This window comes from Engraulis encrasicolus, chromosome 10, assembly GCF_034702125.1.
Source record: "Engraulis encrasicolus isolate BLACKSEA-1 chromosome 10, IST_EnEncr_1.0, whole genome shotgun sequence".
Taxonomy (NCBI): domain Eukaryota; kingdom Metazoa; phylum Chordata; class Actinopteri; order Clupeiformes; family Engraulidae; genus Engraulis; species Engraulis encrasicolus.
Window position 1 is genome coordinate 31,158,579 of NC_085866.1, and position 20,247 is coordinate 31,178,825.

Consider the following 20,247-nt stretch of genomic DNA (forward strand, 5'->3'; position numbering starts at 1 on the left):
TGTGTGTGTGTGTGTGTGTGTGCATGTGCGCGCGTGTGTGTGTAAAGAGAAGGTAGGCCTATCAGACGAACGGCAGAGGGCAGTGTTTGTCAAAGTGCCGTCATGTCTCCACTCCTGTGGGATGCAGAGCCATCTCACTCACTGCTAGTGCCCGGACTCGTTTCAGATCTCGAGCTGCTTGCTTGCTATCACTTTTCACTCACTAAATGCTACGCAGAGACGTCTGTGGTGTTTTTTGTTTTCGGCATGTGCTTTACTGTCAGTGTTTACATTAGGGTTCGTCTCTTTTCCCAGCCGGTTTCTGGATCAGTTGGGAAGTTCCGTTCACCAATCAATCAATCAATCAAAAAAAGTAATATATAGAGCTGCTTATAGAGCGGACGAGAGATGTCAGTACTGCAGGCTAGTTAAAAATTCTTTATGTATCCACAATGCCAAAATGAACGTATTGTTAATAACAGGGATGCCGACTGTGGGGGACAAAATGCGGTCAGTTGTCCCGGGCCCAGGGAGAGCAGGGGCCCAGAATTGGGTCCCCAGTACCGTACATTTTATGTTTTAGGTACGCTCGGTCAGATGACTGCCACAGGCCGGGCAAAAGCTGACCCTGGATAACAATATAATAATGACAAGAAGTCCTTTTCATCAAAGGTGTTATTTTTAGTTTGTCTGATGCAGATTCCTTTTCTTTAGTTCACACAGGGATACAACACTGTATAATGTCACTCACTTTCTTGTATGTACACGTAACTGTCTTTATACATCTTGACCAGAGCAATGTAAAATGTGTTTTCTTTCAAAAAAACAAAAAAAACCTTAATGTGTGTGTGGGTGTGTTATGGATGTCTTGGTAGGGGATTGGTGTGGGGGGTATGATGGTATGGCCGCATGTATTTACTTGCACTGACTTTGGATTGACCTTGAGCCATATGCACTGTGCTCTGGAAGCTTCGTTTTTAGTTAGTGATGCCAAATCCTTTTTTTTTTTTTAAAGAAATGCTGCATTGTCTGTGTCCTCATGATAAAAAAAGGAAAAAAGTACTGACCTTGGCTATTTTAACCGAAGTGTGTGTTTGTGTGTGTGTGTGTGCGCGTGCGGTTTTTATTTTTATTGTATTTAATTTAATTTCCCACGTCACTGTTATCAGCCTGCTAACAAATCGAACCTTTAAGTGTGTGAATAGTTGAGGAGTGAGTGGGCGTATGAGTGGGCAATGGGGCTTATAGGAAGCTGGCAGAGGTGAATTGCATCCTTTGACCTTGTCCTTTGACCTTGTCTCAACCCCCCTGTCTCAACCCCCCTCCCCTGTTCTTCTGATGTGCATTCCATTGGTTTCGCAGGCTTTGTCATAACCCAATTTAGATGCTGGTTACAAGAGGGGGAAAAAACAAAACTAATCACAAATCAACCAAGTCGGATGCCCAGGCACCCATCTATGTCTGATTAAAAACTGAGAGAAAACAAGGACATGAAGTTCAATTATTATTTGTCTGAAAGTCTTCTTTTTACTCCAGGTGTGTTGACGGAAATCCTTGACTGCATGTTGACAGGAATGCATTTCGTGGCTTGTGTGATTTCTACTGTGAGCACATCATAATTTACTATTGCAAAGCGTAATCATGCACACTATCAATGTGAAGAGTATATCTGGTTACCAAAACACAGAATTTACAGTGTAAGGGCACATAATTAATGTTTATTCATACATAAAGAATATAATACAATAATGACAAAAAATATATACATGTCATTTTAGTTCCAGCATCAAGAAGTACATCTGAAATGTAATGAGTACAAAACATAGACAACAACAATAATAATTTACTTTTTTTTTTACTCCCAACCTCGGGCCTGATGGTATGGTACGTTGCGGGCACCTATGCTTTTATAACAGATAACAGGTGCCCATTCCAGCACATGGTTCATCTTATTAGAGGTTCCTAAGGCAGTTGAAGTAGGTAGGTCTGCGCACTGCGGAACAAACTCCAAAAAAGAAAGTTTGTTAAATTAAAACAGCAACGTTTCGATCTCCCTCGATCTTCGTCAAGCATAGAAACATTTCTGTTTTAACTGTTCGACAGTGTGCAGACCTACCTTCTTGTCAGCCACTTTTGTGTGGCACCTGAAACAAGTGACTTTGGATGTGTGCACCCTACCCAAAACGAGGTTACGAAGGCAACCACAACCTTTGTGGGTGTGTGGGAGATGTCATCTCTAAAGAGATGAATGCAGCTACAGTAACGCTATTTACATCAAAACAGGAACTACTGAGTCGTGATAATTCTGCTATTGCGATCCAGAGGACAAGGTTGGGATCTCAACCTTAGGCCGGTTATACTGTCCAGGGTTTCCATCATGTGGTGGGAAAGTGAGGCCTGACCGGGCGAATAGACCGGCCGCAACGAGATTCAAGCGACAGAGAATCACTTCTGTGCAGCAAGAGCGATATGAGCGATTGAAGCGACTAGAGTATGTCCGTTAAAAGCAGAATGCAAGCATTCTAACATTACCTTTGGCTGTGGCGGCTGTCGCCGAACCACGTCATAGCTAATTAGCATAATATTCCCAGGAGTTCAACTACAAACTGTTGCTCTCGTCGCGTAAATCGCCTCTAGTCGCCCGAATTGCTTTTGTCGCATGACTCAATACAAAGTCAATTACTTTCGTCGCTCACCTCGCGCAGGTCGCGGCCGGTGTATTCGTGCGGTGAGTTACAAGTAGAGTAGGAACCACTTATTGTTTCCTCCTTCCATGTGCACACCATGTGACTTCAATGTTTACATTTTACATGAGACAACTCACTTTAATTCTGAATAAAGCTTAATTCCGCTTTGAAAACGTCATGTAAACAACACTTCACAATTCGGAATTAAATGAAAGATCAAAGTAAACTCGATGGAATTATTTAATTCTGAACTAAACATGTCATGTAAAACGTAGCCAATGAGGCTTTCAAGGTCTTAATGTTTGGGGCATTGATGGAGTTTGGATCCTTGCAAAAAGGACCAGTGAAGGAAACACTCCTTTGGCCAGGTGCGTAGGAGTCGAACCCCTGGGTCACCAACTTTAAAGCAAAGAAATCTCCCGCACATTGTTCACATTTGCATGGTTTACTACGTCGTTTCGGTCTAAAACGCCACAGTAAACCATGCAAATGTGAACAGTGTGCGGGTCTATTTTAATACCATTTGAATTCAGGGGGGGGGCATATGATCTGCTTATTTGTATAGGGCCCAGAACATGGTGCTGCTACACCTCTGTGTCCGCATCCATCCTGCCTGGCAGTCGATGCTTTTCTTTGCTCTGCTGGCCTGCCTTCCCATACCCTGGTTGGAAGTACACACCAAGTGCTGCTGTGGTGAGCTCTCCCACCCACCGCTTCAAATGACACCTTACACCCAAATAGTCGGGTTGTTCTCGGATGGCTTCTCCTGATTATTGAAAAAAAAAAAAAAAAAAAAAACAGGGGGCACATCAGGTCAGTATCATACCCAAAACACCTGATCTTCCGATACAGCTTTCTTCATTTTGTTTTGCTTTAAGCAACACTGACTCATATCTTTGATAGTGAAATAATATTTAATCCGTTAAGACACAACGTTATAAATTTGCTGTTACCAGAATGGCAATGACCAAGTCGTAGTGCATTACTAAAGGCCCTGTGTTATGTCGTAGTCCTGTAGTACTATGGTAGTTAACTTTTCAATGACTATTACAGCGTGCCGCTGGAGGTACGGCGTGCATTAAGGGGCTCCAGAAGTAGTCCAGTGGTTCATTAACTATTAGCAAGAATTTGTTTTGCTATCCTCCATGGAAGCAGGCCATTTCTCTGCTGAAAGTACAATCTCTGTTGTAGGGTGATGTGTAAGGTGATCGCATTGTTAACACTGCAGTAACACTTGACAGTAATATCATAAACATGACATGACACTGCCTTGAGACACACAGCCTTATGACATGGTCATAAAAGTGTCATTAACATGTCAATGCCATAAATGCTATAAAGTGTCAGTGAGTGTCATGTGGGTATTGTCATGACAATTTGACATTGTTTGGGCAGGACAGGGTGACACACACACATTCACACACACACCCACACACGTGCACAGCCCCAATGTCAACATGTCATGACAATAGCCAAATATTGACATTTATGACATTGACACGTTCATGACACTGCTATGACACTGCTATGACAGTAGTGTCATGTTATGCTTATGCCAAAACGACTTAGTGTTGTCTCAATTCCGAACACGATGACTGTACCGAACTGTAGCTCTACAATTACTTACCCTCTGCTGCTGGATGTGGACCACAGCATCGTGGACGGTCACGAAGATGTGCTGAGGGTTCATGTACTTCATCAGGCCACAGGAGGTGAAGATCTTCAGCACACTCTCTACGGGACACACACACAGGGTTAGGACAGACAACAGCACACAGGGGTGAGACACACACAGGGGTAAGACAGACAGCATTCAGGGCTGGACACACACAGGGGTAAGACAGACAGCACACAGGATTGGACACACGCAGGGGTAAGACAGATAGCACACAGGGGTAAGACAGACAGCACACAGGATTGGACACACGCAGGGGTAAGACAGATAGCACACAGGGGTAAGACACACACAGGGGTAAGACACATAGCACACAGGGTTGGACCACGGGCGTAGCAGCAAATTGTGGGCCCTATGTACAATCAGATCCAATGGATCCCCCCCCAGCCATACATCTATATAAATCAGACACTGTGTGGGCCCCCTATTTGTACATGGGGCCCTGGTAACTCAGTCACACTTTACCCCCCCTGTACGACACCCCCCCTGGGTTGGACAGACAGCTCCAAACAAAACATCACCAGACTCGTCACCACATGGCATTTGATACTGATACTATTTGATACTGTAGTTAGTAATCTCATCTGGTGCTATTGCCGTTTCACAATAGCGATGCACATGGAACGTAAGAAAAACTTTTGAAGGTGTGAAACTGCTCTGTGGAACATGCAAAAATATTAGTGATATTTTTTGGTCTTTCAGACTTTATTAGGACAGGATAGTTTGAGTGAGAGACAGGAAATGCTTGGGAGAGAGAGACGGGGAAGGGTTGGCAAAGGACCCAGGCTGGAATCGAACCCGGGTCGGCCGCATGGTAGACGAGTGCCCTACCGTTAGGCCATGAAAAGGCATAAATGTCAGTAAATTCAACAGGTATGTAGAAGCTTATTTACCATTGCAGTTTGCCAGGTATATTGTCATCCCAACCTTTTGACACTCAATACACATCTGAAAAAAAACAAAAAAACAAAGTAGATCAGCTGATTATACAAAAAAAACAAAGTAGATCAGCTGATTATACAAACAAACAGTCCCTCCATGTTCGACCACATGATTTTCTGTATGATAGTGTGTACAATACCTGTATGAAGAGCCGTGCTCCCGCAACATCCACGAATATGACACTGCCACAGTCAATCAGGGCCACCTGCACCTCACTCTCTAAGGCCTCTGAAGAGTAGAAGACACAACAAATGCTGTGAATGCTGTATCTCAGGGTTATTATACTAGGATTTCATTTGGGCCACATTTCTAAAACCATCTTACGTTGGGCCAGTCCGTTTCAACCATCATGAAAATTTGGTAATAGCACGTTTCAAATCAATACAAACACTTTAAACATGTTCCTCTGTCCTTGGCTCCATGTGCAATACAAGCAAGAGATTCACAAGAAAATCATGGGTTGTACTACAGTATCAAAACTGCTATGTCCTATATTGCTACAGCCGAGGCCACATCTGTAGCCTGGTCCTGACCATCCCATAATACTACCATTTCCATATCGTATTCATGGTCTGGACTTTGTTTGATCTGACGCGATTGCAGGAAGCAGGACGGACATTTATGGAAAAATCAGGATTTAACTTATAAGTTGTTGAACAAACATGTCTGACGTCTATCTATGGCGATGTAGGACTGTTTAACAGACATGTCTGACAGAACATCCTACCGTAGGATAAAATTACAATGTAGGACCGTTTGTCAGAACACCGGCGCAAATCCTACCAGTCAATATCGCTCTACAGAGGACAGGTACCAGACGTAGTGCGGAGCCAAATGTCTTGGCGGAAGTACGTAGGATGGTGCGCGAGGCTACCACATCTGGCCCTCAGGCCGCCAATTTGTGCTAGGATGAGATCTAATAATCAGGAGCTCATCTCATGACATTACATTACATTACATTACATTACATTACATTACACTTAGCTGATGGCACTTCAGCCATGCATAGAGGTGTAGGAGGAGGTCAGGTGGACCTACACGAACCACAAACCTACAACCTCAAAATTGAAGGACCAACTCCTCCCTAAGTTAACCTCCCTCCTCCCTAACCAGTAGGCTATGACTGTACCCATCATCTCTCAATTATCCATACCAAAGAGGAGCACTGACCTGATTTGAAGAACTCGTGTTCTGAGGAGAAGGAAGTATTGGCCACACCTCTTTCCTGGGGACGGACAGCAGAGACTTTATTTAGTAATTAATTAATAGTATTTTTTGAATATTGATGTTAATCATTGTCACAAGAAAGGCAATGGACATTGTGATATGTTGCCTTTGTAAAGCTCCCACAACACACACACACACACACACACACACACACACACACACACACACACACACACACACACACACACACACACACACACACACACACACACACACACACACACACACACACACACACACACACAGCAAACAATGTCTACTAAAAGGCTAGAAGAAGCTTTTACTAATTTCATATTTCATTCATACAGAGGAGAAACTCCCATTGTCATTGTGACACAGCACTCCACAGCACACAGTGGTCATTGCACACAAATAAATTGCATTTATGCCTCACCGGTGCAAGGGGGCAGGCTCAAACAGTTCACCCTCCCACCAGTAATCGTTTGTCAACGTCCTGAACAAATTTTAGGTTGGATAAAATAGGACGTGTGTTTCACCCCACACTCCAATAAGTGCTTCTCAATTCGGCGGTTCGAGACCCACTGTACAAATGGAATAACTAGTACAATATGATGGTGAAACCAGTGTATAACACTGCACAGATGGGGTGAGGCATGAATGCAATTTCGTTGTGTGCTGTGTGCAGTGTTCACTTGTGTGCTGTGGAGTGCTGTGTCACAATGACAATAGAGTTCTTCAGTAACGCGGAAGCATGTAGTAGATTGTAGTCTTTCATGTTAGCAGTTAAGGACTTCCTGGTTCGTATCGGCTTCCGGCCTCCATTGGGAATGAATAGGGGCCAGTTTCAAATAAGCTCCGAGTGCAAGCACGCGCTTAGCGAACCCCCGCAAACTGTCGAGGGTGTTAAAAATAGGCTGTAGGTATGACATGGTTGATCATTTTGTGTCAAACTTCTACATAAATACGATGTTGCGTCCATATGCTAAACCCGGAAACTTTTGGCGACTACAGAAGCGGCGCCTGTATCTAACGTCATGTACGTGCGGAGGGTTGTACCCATGGCAACCAAAGGAAAGCATGTAGTTCGGAAGTTTTAATGATCAGAAAGGGGTTAGCAATATTGAATTAAAATCGTCATGATTTAACCCTATCGCGCCGGATGCATCATATATGTCTCATCAAATTCAAAGCCCTCTCCACGCTGACACACAAAAAAATCGATCTGAAAAACATCCTGCGTGTCATTTCCAAACGTCCTGCAGTACACGGAAACCGCCACAAGAGAGCAGCGGTCTACAACAAGTTGACCACAGCTCGGCGAAAAACAGGAAAATGGGGTAGAAGCGTTTTCCCTGACCGACTCTGAGATTTCGTCAAATTGCATAAGGTTTGTGTACAAATTTCCGAAATATAACTCTACATCCTTTAATTTGAACACTTGCTTTGTGCAATTAAGCAAGGAAGAGTTTATATTTTTACACCGTGTTGCAGAGAGATCGTGCTAAAACTGATGAGACATATAAGCACCATCCGGCGGTGGCAGGAAGTCAGCCATCAATGCATTTGCTCCATAGGGAAACTTACAAAGCATACCACGACGATCGTTTAACAAAACACACCAGTTGTTTTACTTCAAGACAAAGATATTGCCTTAAGAAACAGGTTTTACTTGCAATTTTGAAAATGCAATGCAAAATGTTGAAATTATGATCTCGTAAAAAATGCATTGAAGTGAATGGAGAAATGGTCCAATTGTAGTAATGGACCCATATATTCAAATTACACATCAAAAATGAATAATGATCTATATTACACTCATAAATAGGTTGTTAAGCATTCGATCAGCTATGTTTTTACATATATTTTAAAAAATTACCCAACCATAAAAAAATAGAATTTTCTCTCATTGCTTTCATGGTTCAGGTCTCACAGGGTTAACATGTGAATACACCAACATGATGATACGCTCCGTTCCACTAATGAGAAAGGGATGCGGGGACACGCTAATGTTCGTTGTTGGCGTGCAACTTATATTTTTGCCAAACCTGAATCTCTATGGCGTGTTGCAATGTAAAAAAATCGCCATAGAACCGGAAGTCCAAACGCCGCATACAAGTTGACGTCAACGCTGAAGAACCAGAAATATTCTAGTAATAATCTAAACTCTCTGGAAGAACTCTATGGGAGTTGGAGTTTCCCAGTTGGCCTTTCACGGCTTTCACTTCTTTCAACAAGAGTACGATTTACAATTGAGTATGATTGAAGAGTATAATTAACAATTACCTAAGACTCCTTGCACTGTCATGGCAATGTTGTTAAGATTCAGTTGATTTTTTTTCAGCAAAGAATGAATAGGCCCGTCGTCGTTGACAGGCCCATCTGCAGTATGAAGCTACAGTGTGGAGGAAAGACAAGACATGCTAAGTAAGCTAATAAATGGCTCACCACGGTGCTGATGGACTCCTGGTCGCGCTTCTCCAGGGCCTTGAGAGCCTTCTCGCGCCGCCGGATCCTCTCGGGGCTCAGGCCCAGCAGGCGGCTCATGTCGGCCCGGAAGAAGCTGCGGTTGCCATAGTAGATGGGCCCGTTGTAGGTCAGGATCTTCACGCCCGGGATTTCATAGCACTGAGCACGGAGGGATCAGGGCAAACAAATGCAGAGGTGTCAATAGTAAACGTTTCCTTCCAACACAAGTAAATATTCTGAGTAACCAGTAGACCCGTGTATTTGTGTTACGATCAGCTAACTCTGCACTGGTTGGATCAAGACTGTGGTGGGTCCTTGTTAGGTTTTCAGTGTTTTTCAGTAACAACCCAGTCTATCTATCTCATTAGGTACAATGGAGTAAATGGTGTAACAACTATGTAATGTCATTATGCTAGTGTTGTAATTACACCACAAATGTAGGCTACTTTTACTTTTACTTTTGAAACCTGTTTTATGTTACTCAGGCCCACTTCAAAAAGACTGGGCCAGAGATGACTGAAGCACTGAAATACTTTTTGTTTATTGTGGTGCAACCAACGTTTTGACACTGTGTGTCTTCTTCAGAGTCCATTTTCAAGTGCAAAAAGTTACTTTTCCAGTGAAATACTATGACTGCTAGTTACACATCTTTCAATCTCTAAAACTAAGTACAATTTCGTATAACTTAATGCTTATGGTTGTTACACAGTATGTGCATAAACATCTTTATGTCATCATCATGCCCCAAGTAAAAAAAAAGTGTACTTAATATATACTTAATAAGTACGTTTTATTGTATTTAAAGTGTACTTCAAAAGTGTGTATTTAAAGAATGTTATTTTGGGACAACTTATAGTATACTTAAATGTACTTGAAATATATTAAGTAGAGCTTAAACACATTTTAAGTTGACTTTTTTGTACTAAAATTAAACTTTGTATAAGTGTACTTAATATACTAAAAATATATTTAACTTTAAACACATTTTAAAGTGACTTGGTTAGTATACTTATAATGTACTTAATGTGTACTTTAGCATGCGGATAAGTGCATTTTAAGTACATTAGAAATCTATTTTAACGTCACAAGAAAGTACTTTATAGTGTACTGCAGAAGTACATACTTAAGTTGTGTTATTTTGGGACAACTTATAGTATACTTAAATACACTTGAAATATAATTAAGTAGAGCTTAATCACATTTTAAGTTGACTTTTTTGTACTAAAATTAAACTTTGTACAAGTGTACTTAATATACTAAAAATATATTTAACTTTTAGTACATTATAAGTATACTAACCAAGTCACATTAAAATGTGTTTAATGTGAACTTTAGCATGCGGATAAGTGCATTTTAAGTACATTAGAAATCTATTTCAATGTCATGAGAAAGTACTTTATAGTATACTGCAGAAGTACATACTTAAGTTGTGTTATTTTGGGACAACTTATAGTATACTTAAATACACTTGAAATATAATTAAGTAGAGCTTAATCACATTTTAAGTTGACTTTTTTGTACTAAAATCAAACTTTGTACAAGTGTACTTAATATACTAAAATCATACTTAACTTAAGTACATTTCAAACATACTTACTAATTCACTTTAAAATATGTTTATTTTGTACTTTAGCATGCAGTTTAGTGTATTTTAAGTATACTACAAATCTATTTCAAGGTCTTTAAGTACATTTTATGTATTTTATAGTATCTAAATGTATTTGAAGTATACTACAAGTAGATTTTACTTTAAGCACATTTCAAATATATTTATTTTAAGTACACTTTAAATATATTTCAAAAGTATATGAAAAAAACATTAATGTAATCTCGAATTGCTCATTTCCATTGTACATTGTCTTGTTCACAACCATTAGCCATTCACATGAACCTTCCTTTCACCTTCACTTCAGACAACAACCACTGCCTCAACCAGGATTTGAACCCACAACTCACTGAACCACAGACCTGCACTCTAACCACTAGACCACAACTACCAGTTCTACAACAGGCACAATTACGTTCTTGAAGTAATAGTCTTGAGTAGTACACTTTAAGTGTACTTTTATATATTTAATAATAATACTTAGAAATCATTGGTGGTGGTATGCTTTTATCGAATTAAAGACACTTTTACATGTTTAATTTGTGCACCAAAAAGTACACTTAAAGTGCACTTAATACACTAATAACACAACTTAAGTACAGACTTCAGTATTGTGCTTAAAAGTGTAATAGGTAAGGCCTTACATGCCTTTTTAAGATCTGTTTGTGCTCTTCAATATGGTGTTTTTACCATGAAAATACATTAAAAAAAATGGAAGGTGGAAGGTTATTTAATGTTACAAAGCATAATGAATAAATAAGCCTAGGTTAAAATACACTAAAATGATGGTTTAAAAAAAGTACCCAGGTGAAACAAAATGTACTTAATATACTTAATAAGTATGTATTTTTGTATTTAAAATATACTTCAAAAGTGTGTATTTAAAGAATGTTATTTTGGGACAACTTATAGTATACTTAAATACACTTGAAGTATGATTAAGTAGAGCTTTAACACATTTTAAGCTGACGTTTTGGTACTAAAATCAATCTTTGCAGAAGTGTACTTAATATGCTAAAATCATACTTAACTGTAAGTACATTTTAAATATACTTACTAATTCACTTTAAAAGATGTTTAATGTGTACTTTAACATGTGGTTAAGTGTAACTATTTGAAGTATGCTACAAATCTATTTCAAGGTCATAAGAAAGCACTTTATAGCATGCTGCAGAAGTACATACTTAAGTTGTGTTATTTTGGGACAACTTATAGTATACTTAAATACATTTGAAATATAATTAAGTAGAGCTTTAACACATTTTAAGTTGGCTTTTTGGTACTAAAATCAAACTTTGTACAAGTGTTTTTAATATACTAAAATCATACTTAACTTTAAGTACGTTTCAAATATTCTTTCTAATACCAAACTTTAGCACATTACTTTAAAAATACAAATACACTTAAACTACACTTAAATTACAATACACTAATAGTATATTTTTTTAATACCACACTTTAGCACATTACTTTAGAAATACAAATAAACTTAAAATACACTTAAAATGCAATACACTAATAGTATATTTTCTAATACCACACTTTAGCACATTACTTTAAAAATACAAATGTACTTACAATACATTTAAATACAATACACTAATAGTGTATTTTATAATACTACACTTAAGTACATAACTTTTAAAATACAAAGATACTTAAAATACACTTAAAATATAATACACTAATAGTATACTTTATAATGCTACACTTTAGCACATTACTTTTAAAATACAAATGTACTTAAAATACATTTAAATAGAATATACTAATAGTATATATCATAATACTACACTGAAGTACATGACTTTTAAAATACAAAGATACTTAAAATAAACTTAAAATATAATACACTAACAGTATACTGTATAATGCTACACTTTAGCACATTACTTTTAAAATACAAATGTACTTAAATTAGACTTAAAATACAATATACTAATAGCATATTTGACAATACTACACTTTAGCACATTACTTTTAAAATACAAATGTACTTACAATACATTTAAATACAATACACTAATAGTTTATTTTATAATACTACACTTAAGTACATAACTTTTAAAATACAAAGATATTTAAAATACACTTAACATATAATACACTAATAGTACACTGTATAATGCTACACTTTAGCACATTACTTTTAAAATACAAATGTACTTAAAATAGACTTAAAAATACAATATACAAAATTATATTTGACAATACTACACTTAAGCACATTACTTTTAAAATACAAATGTACTTACAATACATTTAAATACAATACACTAATAGTGTATTTTATAATACTACACTTAAGTATATAACTTTAATAATACAAAGATACTTAAAATACACTTAAAGTGTAATACACTAATAGTATACTTTATAATGCTACACTTTTAGCACATTTACTTTTAAAATACAAAATATACTTTAAATACACTTAAAATATAATACACTAATAGTATATTTGACAATACTACACTTAGCACATTACTTTTAAAATACAAATATACTTAAAATACATTTAAAATACAATACACTAACAGTATATTTTATAAAACTATATTTAAGTACATAACTTAAATAATACAAATTATTTTAAAATATATTTAAAATACACTAAACTATAAGTATATTTTTAAATACCATACTTAAGTACTGTACTTGATAAATAGAGTGTACTTAAAATATACTTTCAGAAAATTAAATATATTTAAAGTACACTTAAGTACAAAAAATTTTGACCTGGGGCTTTATATGAATAATGCTTTATATTTGGAAAACATTTCTTCATTCACATTGTTAAAAATAATAGATTGTTAAGTAGATTGTTAAGTAATAGATTATTTAAGTTAGCATTTTTAGAAACAGAAAAGATTGTGTAAAAGACAGCAAATCAAAGACTGTTAGCCTGACAAGCCAGACTAAATGTGAGATTTATGTGAATATTTAGTCTGGGCCCGATCAATGAGACATCGGAAGATTGTTGATGAGAACAACCCGTTGTTTTTCAAACTGTGTCTGTCCCTATTGGCCAACACTTTGTCGTCACTCCCCCAAAACCCTGTCTGCGTTGCGTCCAAAGATTCAAAACAAATCATATCAAGTCTGATTGGCCAGCTAGTTTCAGGGCCTGGGGCAATGTCCGAGGCTAGACTCACTCGCAGGCAAAAATAATATTGGCCGCTGGCGGGTGGGGCTAGTTTACTAGGCTAAGACACTGTAGGTTATTCGTTCATTCTGCACATGTACTTTAAGTCATACTGATACTATGTTGCAAGTCCGCTGGACTTCTTATGACTGACGACATTTCACAGTAGACATTTCAAGCCTTGTCCAAAAGACTGCTTTAGTTCTAAGGTTTTTACACCAGCATTACAGTAGTTCTGGTGATGCATGTTGAATGAGAGCAGGGCGGTTCTGGGGGAGAAATAAGGCCCGGGCACTTTTGGCTTAAAGGGGCCCCTCAAAAATTAGTGGAGCAGAACTGACTCACTGGTGGGCCCCGCACCCTCGTGGGCCCCTATTTTTAGAAATGTACATTTCTGAAAATGTACATTTCTGAAAATAGTGACATGTACATTTCTGAAAATAGGGGCCCACGAGGGTTCGGGGCCCACCAGTGACATGTACATTTCTGAAAACAGGGGCCCACGAGGGTGCGCGGCCCACCGGGAAATGCCCGCTATGCCAGATGGCCAGTTCAACCCTGGATGAGAGGGGAAATGTCTTCCATTCCATCATCAAAAGAAGCACGGCTTTTCCTCCTTCAAACACTTGGTAAGCAGAATTGTCTCTCATTTGAAGTATAGACAGGTGAGAGACTACCGCAACTCAGAATGACAAAGTGACTTCAAAAGTCCCTGTCAAATAGTTCAAAGTGGATTAACCACTAAAACAGTTTTGGAAACATTATTTTTGATTTGTAGAAAAAAAACTACGAAGTGTTGCTTTTAGCTGTCTACACACCGTGATCACAAATTTTGAAAGAGAAACTAGTCCATGACAAGGATAACATGGCACAACGCAGCTTGCATCTCCCTGTCGTGTGTTATTCCACAGTAGGGACCTTCTCATCGAAAGTTATCCCTTACACCAGTGGTTCCCAAACTGGGGGTCAGGACACCTATGGGCATCGTGGAGGTAGTGAAGGGGGGTCGCGGACAAAAGGGACATTGCATAAAAATGGGAAATCCGCAGGTTAATCCACAGTTAATACTAGATGTATCTGCTGTCCTGTGGATTTCTCCCAATATTAGATGACAAACTACTAATGGAAAATCTATTAATATTGATGGACAAAAAACTGCCTTGGTGAAAACTAAACAAAATGCCTGCATAAAAATATTCTTGAATCCAAAAGGGGGTCCCTGCTGAAAAAGTTTGGGAACCACTACCTTACATAACGAATGATGCCAAACTAAGACAGCAATGGCAGGCAAGGTGGCAGCCAGTGTGTGTCCCACACTTTATTGGGTCTCTCTATAGGCCTGTAGATGCAACTCAATGCACTCAAACAAGACAGATGTAGACACTACTGTATTGTATAGAAACATGAGGCACCTACAGACCATGGTTGCCCTAACCTTATTGGTTAGTAACCTGATTCACATCATCTGGCTGCGTTCAGCAACGTCACACGGGGGCATTCCCTTTCCTCACACAAAGTCAGTGTGCCTCACATTATTATGATTGTCACCAGGCCTGTAGAGCAACTCTATGGGCAACTCTATGTACTCAAAATAAGATCACTGTACATTGACAAGAAGATGCCTGCCAGGTGACGGTGGCCCTCACCTATTGTGGTTGCACTTGTATAACCACCTGTAGATGCAACTCTCTCCCTCACTTACTTACTTACTTGCTCAATCACTCGTTCGCTCACTCACTCATTCACTGACTCACTCACTCACTCACTATCACTCCCTCACTCTCACACTCACTCACACACACACACACACTCGCTCGCTCACTCACTCACTCACTCGCTCATTCACTCGCTTGCTCACTCACTCACTATCACTCCCTCACTCACTCACTCACACACGCACACACTCGCTCGCTCGCTCGCTCACTCACTCACTCGCTCGCTCGCTCACTCACTCACTCAACTACAGTAAAACAGTTACCAACCATACAGTACAGAGCAACACACCAGACATCGTAGAGTCCCTCACCTTGTTGTGGTTGTCTAGCGGCCTGTAGATCTCTGTGTTGGAGGCCCTTCCCAGCACCGAGCAGCCAGCCCTGAGCAGAGCAGAAAATAACCCAAACTCATTAAGACACCTTCTCCTCAGACACCAATCCCTGCGCTCTCCTCCCGCTCTCCCCGCTCTCTCCTTCGGCGAGTGTGAAAAGTTAACGTCCTCCCGGAGCGGAGTGCGGAGGGTTTGATTTAGAACAGGGGAGCCGGCGGTTAGGGGATAGCGAGGCCGCCGCAGTATACACAGGGAAGCCGACAGAGGGGGACAAAGGGGATTGCTGTCCCGGGCCCAGGGACAGAGTGGGCCCAGAATTGGGTCCTCACTACTATTCTCTACTACTACTACTCACTATGTACTGGGGAGGGGGGCCCTTTCAGATGACTTTGTCCTGGGCCCAGCCAAAGCTGTCAGCGGCCCTGCAGTATACTATCCAGCCGGGCTCTTGGGTGCTGCCGGGTATCCTTAATTAGAGGTTGCTATAATCAACGCAGTATACAGTATATTGTTGCTGATAAATGCACAAATACTAATTAAAAACTTTTCAATTGCTTTTTCCCTCCATGCATATGGGGATTTGTATAACGAGCGCAAGACTTTTTAATGGGACTACACTGCTCCAGTGGAGGCACAGGTATTCCCCTCTGACACCGGCAATTATAAAACCTGCAGTGTTCATAATTGCAACACACCCATACGTATTTGTTCACAAAGGCTATGGGGTGAATAAGTACTACTCTGAAACTAATGAGTTGTCAGTCTGATGAGTTTATTTCCAGTATGTAGTTGGTTGCGTTTTTGGCTGAAGTCTTAAGGTTAGAAAGCTGGTCTTGGCATCATGGCCGTAAATACCATTGAGGACACAGAGGTCATGTCCTCTGTATTTATTTCAGAAATGATACATTTATCTATGATGAAAATCGATATATGATCAACAATGATATATTCAGTCTACATGCCATACTCAAGGCAGTTATTAATGAAAACAAACTAAGAGTTTGACTCAATAGTTTGGAGCATTCAAAATGTACAGTATGCGGTACAGCACGCAGTGTTTGACCTCGGTATTTGAAAATGGGCTGCTACTCCAGCAACCTGGGTTCAATTCCAGCCTGGGTCCTTAAATGAACCTTACGCATCTCTCTCCCCACTCATTTCCTGTAAAAATCTCTCGCTAGCCTATAATAAATAAACCAATAAAAATAAAGCGTCACCCCCTATTCGTTTGCCCAGGTGAGGACTGCTTACCTCTGCGTGCGACAGACGACAGTCATCAAGGAAAATACCACACCGATGGCCAGTCCCACATCCACGTTCAACACCACCACTGACAACCAGGTCACCAGCCACACTATCTGCTCTCAGACACAAACACATGCACGCACGCACAACACACAATTTCATTTGCATAAATGATAAGCATATACAAACCCCAACTCCGATGAAGTTGGGACGTTTGGTAAACAGTGAATAAAATCAAAATGCTATCATTTTCAAAACATTCAATCTATTCATTACATGGAGAATAGTGAAAAGACAACATATTAAGTGTTAATACCGAGAAAAAATATTGTTTTGGGGGACATATGTTCTCATTTCTAATTTGATAAATCCAGTTGGGACAGGGACAGAGTTGGGACGGGGACAATAAATGGCAGCAAATGTCGAGAAAGACTAAAAACAAAACAAAAGACAACACTTAACAGTTAAATACATTAACCGATGAGATGATTTTATATAAAAAACAGTGTTAATTCCTATCTTGGACATGATTTCACCAGCGTATATGGTGGGTGTATTCCTTGTCATGTTTTGCAATGTTTTCCTTTCTGTAGTGCTTACAGTGTGACAGGTCTTGACCAAAAACCCACCATTTTATCACCTGCTGGTCCTTATGATGGAGCCAAACTGTTAAAACATAGTAGAGAATGCAATTTGACCTTACTATGTGGCAGTAATCGAAGATCTCCCTTCAAAATATAATGCATGAGTGGCTTTTCATGCTGTTTAAAACCCATTTATACCATTCAGCACTGTATTTAACTCTACAGATGAGTGAGAACATCTTAACCAATGCACTACTGCATCCGCATGCCATCATGGAGGCTGACTTTTGAAGCTAGCACTAACACAAGTTGGATGGTCCATTTTCACTGTAGCACAGGATGTGCAATGCTCTATTATTGTCAAAAAGAATGGACTTCTACAACTTCTGTTGACTTCTGTAAGCAAAGGACAGTTTCCCATGTCTTCTGGGTCTATTTCAAGTGAGCTCAGGTGCTTAGGAGAATGTTAAACCCCTGTATCATTTTCATGCATTAAGCATTCTTAATATGGTAAATTTTCAATAGCTCTAGCACTAATTAGAGTGAGACTACAGCCAATATATATTTCATGATGTCATGAACCTATACAATGATTTTATTAACAAAAAAATGTCTTATATACACTCAATCGTGGTAAATCAAAGGAAATTCAAAAATGTATGTAATAACTATGGTAATTATTCCCTTTGCATCTTTAATTCTGAGTGACTCAGCCTCTCTGTGATGATCTTATACCTGGACACCTATATTGTCCGTCAGTACAATTCATTTTGAAATGTTCTTCTTTGTTGTTTTATCTTATTTGGATGTTTACTAAATGTCACTGATCCCCGTCCCAACTCTTTTGAGACGTGTTGGATTTATCAAATTAGAAATGAGTACATATGTCCCCCAAAACAATATTTTTTCTCGGTTTTAACACTTAATATGTTGTCTTTTCACTATTCTCCATCTAATGAATAGATTGAATGTTTTGAAAATGATAGCATTTTGATTTCATTCACTGTTTACCAAACGTCCCAACTTCATCGGAGTTGGGGTTTGTACATAACAATTCCTTATGGTTGCTACACTGCATTGTCTGAATGTCGGGACATTTTATAATCAGAGATGGATAAATATTATATGCACTGAGGTTTCCACTCAGTCTAATTTGCTTATGGAGTCTGCCTACTCACAAAGTCAATTTTGCTGACCCTCCACAGCTCGGGAAGGTCCTGAAACTGGACAAACATCTGCCTGAGGCTGGTCACATTGATACAGGCCAGCACTGCCTGGAGAGAGAGAGAGAGAGAGAGAGAGAGAGAAAGAGACAAGAGAGACAGAGAAAGAGAAAGGGGGGGTAAACGGGAGGAGAGTGTGGTCAAAAGTGGCATTGGGGCAAGGTTGTTTGTCATTCGTAATTTGTATCTGTTAACCCATTTATGCTGGATGTTGCGTTGCAAACTGGGAACACTGATGATGGGCTAGACCCGAAACGTTTGTCCCTTGTCTGTCGGTTTTATTTACTTTTTTCGGCTTTGTTTAAAACAGTTTTTGCTTTTGCATTCAGCACCAGTGTGCGAGTCCTTTCTTCCTTTTCATTATCTGTCCTTGGAATTACGCACCGAGCGAAACGCTCAGGATAAGACATTGGGGCGGACGCCACCCCACCATCACTATTCAGGATGTTGCATTGCGCAATATTACCCTGGCGCCTGGAGCTGCATGACGCAACATTCAGGCTCATGAGATTTAAGACAATTTCATTACAAATCTTGTTAGAGCTGAATGAACACATTCTAATGCAAGATTAGGGCCTTAGAGTTTAAATGCAACTCATGGCATGTTTTTATGTGCTTCAGAGGCTGAGATATTTAATTTTTTTATAGGCTGAGGGCAACTTTTCGTGGGCTTAGATATTCAGCACCCTTTTTTGCATGTGCCTTAGGCATCAATGGGTCAAGTGACATTAAGGCATCTAGGAAGTGTCACCTCAGTTCAAGAATCATGAGTCATGAGTAGTGAGTGTGCTTCAGAGATGTTAAATAGAAAATCAGCTTCATTTTCATGAGTGGACATTGAGGAAATCGGGGAAGCCATTAATGTAGCCATGTTTTTTTCCACTCCATTGGTGCGTTCAGAACAGAAGGCAGTGACTCGATGACTCCCCTCCTACATAAACAGGTCTCTGATCAGATAGGTGAAGTTAGCTGATGAGGCGACCATTACGAAAGGCACTAACGAGTGCGCTGCCCAGCCCCTGCGCATTTGATGTTATGGCGATTCTATGGTGCGAGTAACGTTCATCACGTTAGCACTTAGCTTAAGCATGCTATTTGAGCGGTGAATGACCGCCAGACGGCGGAATCGTAATATAGGCTATAAATAGTAGATCTAGCGACCGCATATTTAGATACTACAATGTTGATTTATCCCTTCGATTCTCAATATCGACATACATAAGTGTCAGAATAAAGAGCATTATAAGGTAGTAGCTTGGGTGGTAGCCATGTTTGTTTTCAGATACCCTATTGAGACGGAGGTGTTGCACAGCATTTTGGGTATAAGGCAGCACCAAGTCAGCATCTGATGTTGCCCTCAAATATCCCTGTCACGCCCACAATTGCAGTGATCTACCAAGGGAGGAAATAAAGCAATTTTTCGTTTCAAATCACACTTGATGACTCGATGTCCAGTTAGC

At 39.6% G+C, this 20,247-nt stretch overlaps 1 protein-coding gene across 1 annotated transcript in view; it reads right to left on the reverse strand.

The window, feature by feature from the left end:
• Positions 1 to 20,247, reverse strand: part of slc26a10 (solute carrier family 26 member 10) — a 26,292-nt gene continuing 6,045 nt past the window's right edge. The window contains exons 10-18 of the mRNA XM_063208630.1: positions 18,743 to 18,838; positions 16,987 to 17,093; positions 15,715 to 15,784; positions 8,917 to 9,096; positions 6,454 to 6,508; positions 5,423 to 5,511; positions 5,235 to 5,289; positions 4,294 to 4,400; positions 1 to 3,432 (exon numbers count right to left, since the gene is read on the reverse strand). Coding sequence (XP_063064700.1) covers positions 3,394 to 3,432; positions 4,294 to 4,400; positions 5,235 to 5,289; positions 5,423 to 5,511; positions 6,454 to 6,508; positions 8,917 to 9,096; positions 15,715 to 15,784; positions 16,987 to 17,093; positions 18,743 to 18,838 — 798 coding nt within the window. The 3' untranslated portion in view covers positions 1 to 3,393. The remainder of the gene's footprint in view (positions 3,433 to 4,293; positions 4,401 to 5,234; positions 5,290 to 5,422; positions 5,512 to 6,453; positions 6,509 to 8,916; positions 9,097 to 15,714; positions 15,785 to 16,986; positions 17,094 to 18,742; positions 18,839 to 20,247) is intronic.